The sequence below is a fragment of the Bison bison genome, unplaced genomic scaffold (genome assembly GCF_000754665.1).
Source record: "Bison bison bison isolate TAMUID 2011002044 unplaced genomic scaffold, Bison_UMD1.0 scf7180017613510, whole genome shotgun sequence".
Lineage (NCBI taxonomy): Eukaryota > Metazoa > Chordata > Mammalia > Artiodactyla > Bovidae > Bison > Bison bison.
Window position 1 is genome coordinate 1 of NW_011442754.1, and position 930 is coordinate 930.

The window sequence follows — 930 nt, forward strand, 5'->3', positions numbered from 1 at the left end:
GACAGGATGAGAACCTTGTATGAAAAGCTTGGAAAGAAACTTGGGGAAGGAGGAGGCTGGAGGGTGGAGGAGGGGTCCCACTGACCCCCTTGCCTTTCCTGACAGACACAAGCTCCTGAAATGGTGGGCCCAGTCGTTCCTGCCAGGCGTCCCAAATGTTGTTGCTGGCTTCCGTAACCCGGAGGGTTTTGTCTGTTCCCTGAAGACCTTTCCTACCATGGAGATGTTTGAATACGTCAGGGTAAGGCAATGAGTTCCCACCTGCATCCCCCTGCGCCAACACCACAGGTCCATTGTCCAGGGACCTGCAGCCCACCTTCCCCTTCTTCCACCCTCACCACCGGCCTTCTGCCTCCTCCTGGGCTCTCTGCAGAACGACCGTGATGGCTGGAACCCCTCCGTGTGCATGAACTTCTGTGCTGCCTTCCTTAGTTTCGCCCAGAACACAGCAGTTCAGGATGACCCCAGGTGAGGCATTCAGCTCTGCCCCTCCCCTCTGGGGCCCAGAAACTCAGCCTCCAGCCCTCAATTCAGGACTCTATCTGCCCCCCAGGCTCGTCTACCTCTTCTCCTGGGAGCCCGGCGGCCCTGTCACAGTGTCTGAACACCGAGATGCACCCCATGCCTTCCTGCCTCCATGGTACGTGGAAGCTGTGACCCAGGACCTCCCATCACCACCCAAGACACCCTCCCCCAAGGACTGATGCTTCACAGGGGCTGGTCCTATTTCTGTGTGCACAGATAAAGGCGTATTTCCAGGTGGCTCTCCCTGCTGTGTCTTTTGAGCTGAGTCAACCCTGCCCAACACCTCAGGTTCACACAGGGGGTTTGCAGTTTATTGTTACATTGTAGCCAGGGGCCGGTCACTGGGTGTAGAGGCTGGCAGCAAAGACGATGTCCCTCCGTAACAGGGTGGCTGCCGTCTCCATC

General features: G+C 57.7%; 1 protein-coding gene across 1 annotated transcript; it reads left to right on the forward strand.

The window, feature by feature from the left end:
* Positions 1-65: 65 nt before the first annotated feature.
* LOC104980810 (decapping and exoribonuclease protein-like) lies at positions 66-924 on the forward strand. Its single transcript, XM_010829631.1, has 3 exons — positions 66-241; positions 374-468; positions 554-924. The coding sequence occupies exons 1-3, from the start codon at positions 218-220 to the stop codon at positions 702-704; spliced, it is 270 nt and encodes an 89-aa protein (XP_010827933.1). The 5' UTR covers positions 66-217; the 3' UTR covers positions 705-924.
* The last annotated feature ends 6 nt before the right edge of the window (positions 925-930 follow it).

Bases quoted from the DNA above. Each gene is read 5' to 3' on its own strand.
- LOC104980810 (XM_010829631.1), top strand. From the start codon at position 218: ATGGAGATGTTTGAATACGTCAGG. The intron at 242-373 runs GTAAGGCAATGA...GGCTCTCTGCAG, and splicing joins AGATGTTTGAATACGTCAGG to AACGACCGTGATGGCTGGAA. The intron at 469-553 runs GTGAGGCATTCA...TCTGCCCCCCAG, and splicing joins GCAGTTCAGGATGACCCCAG to GCTCGTCTACCTCTTCTCCT.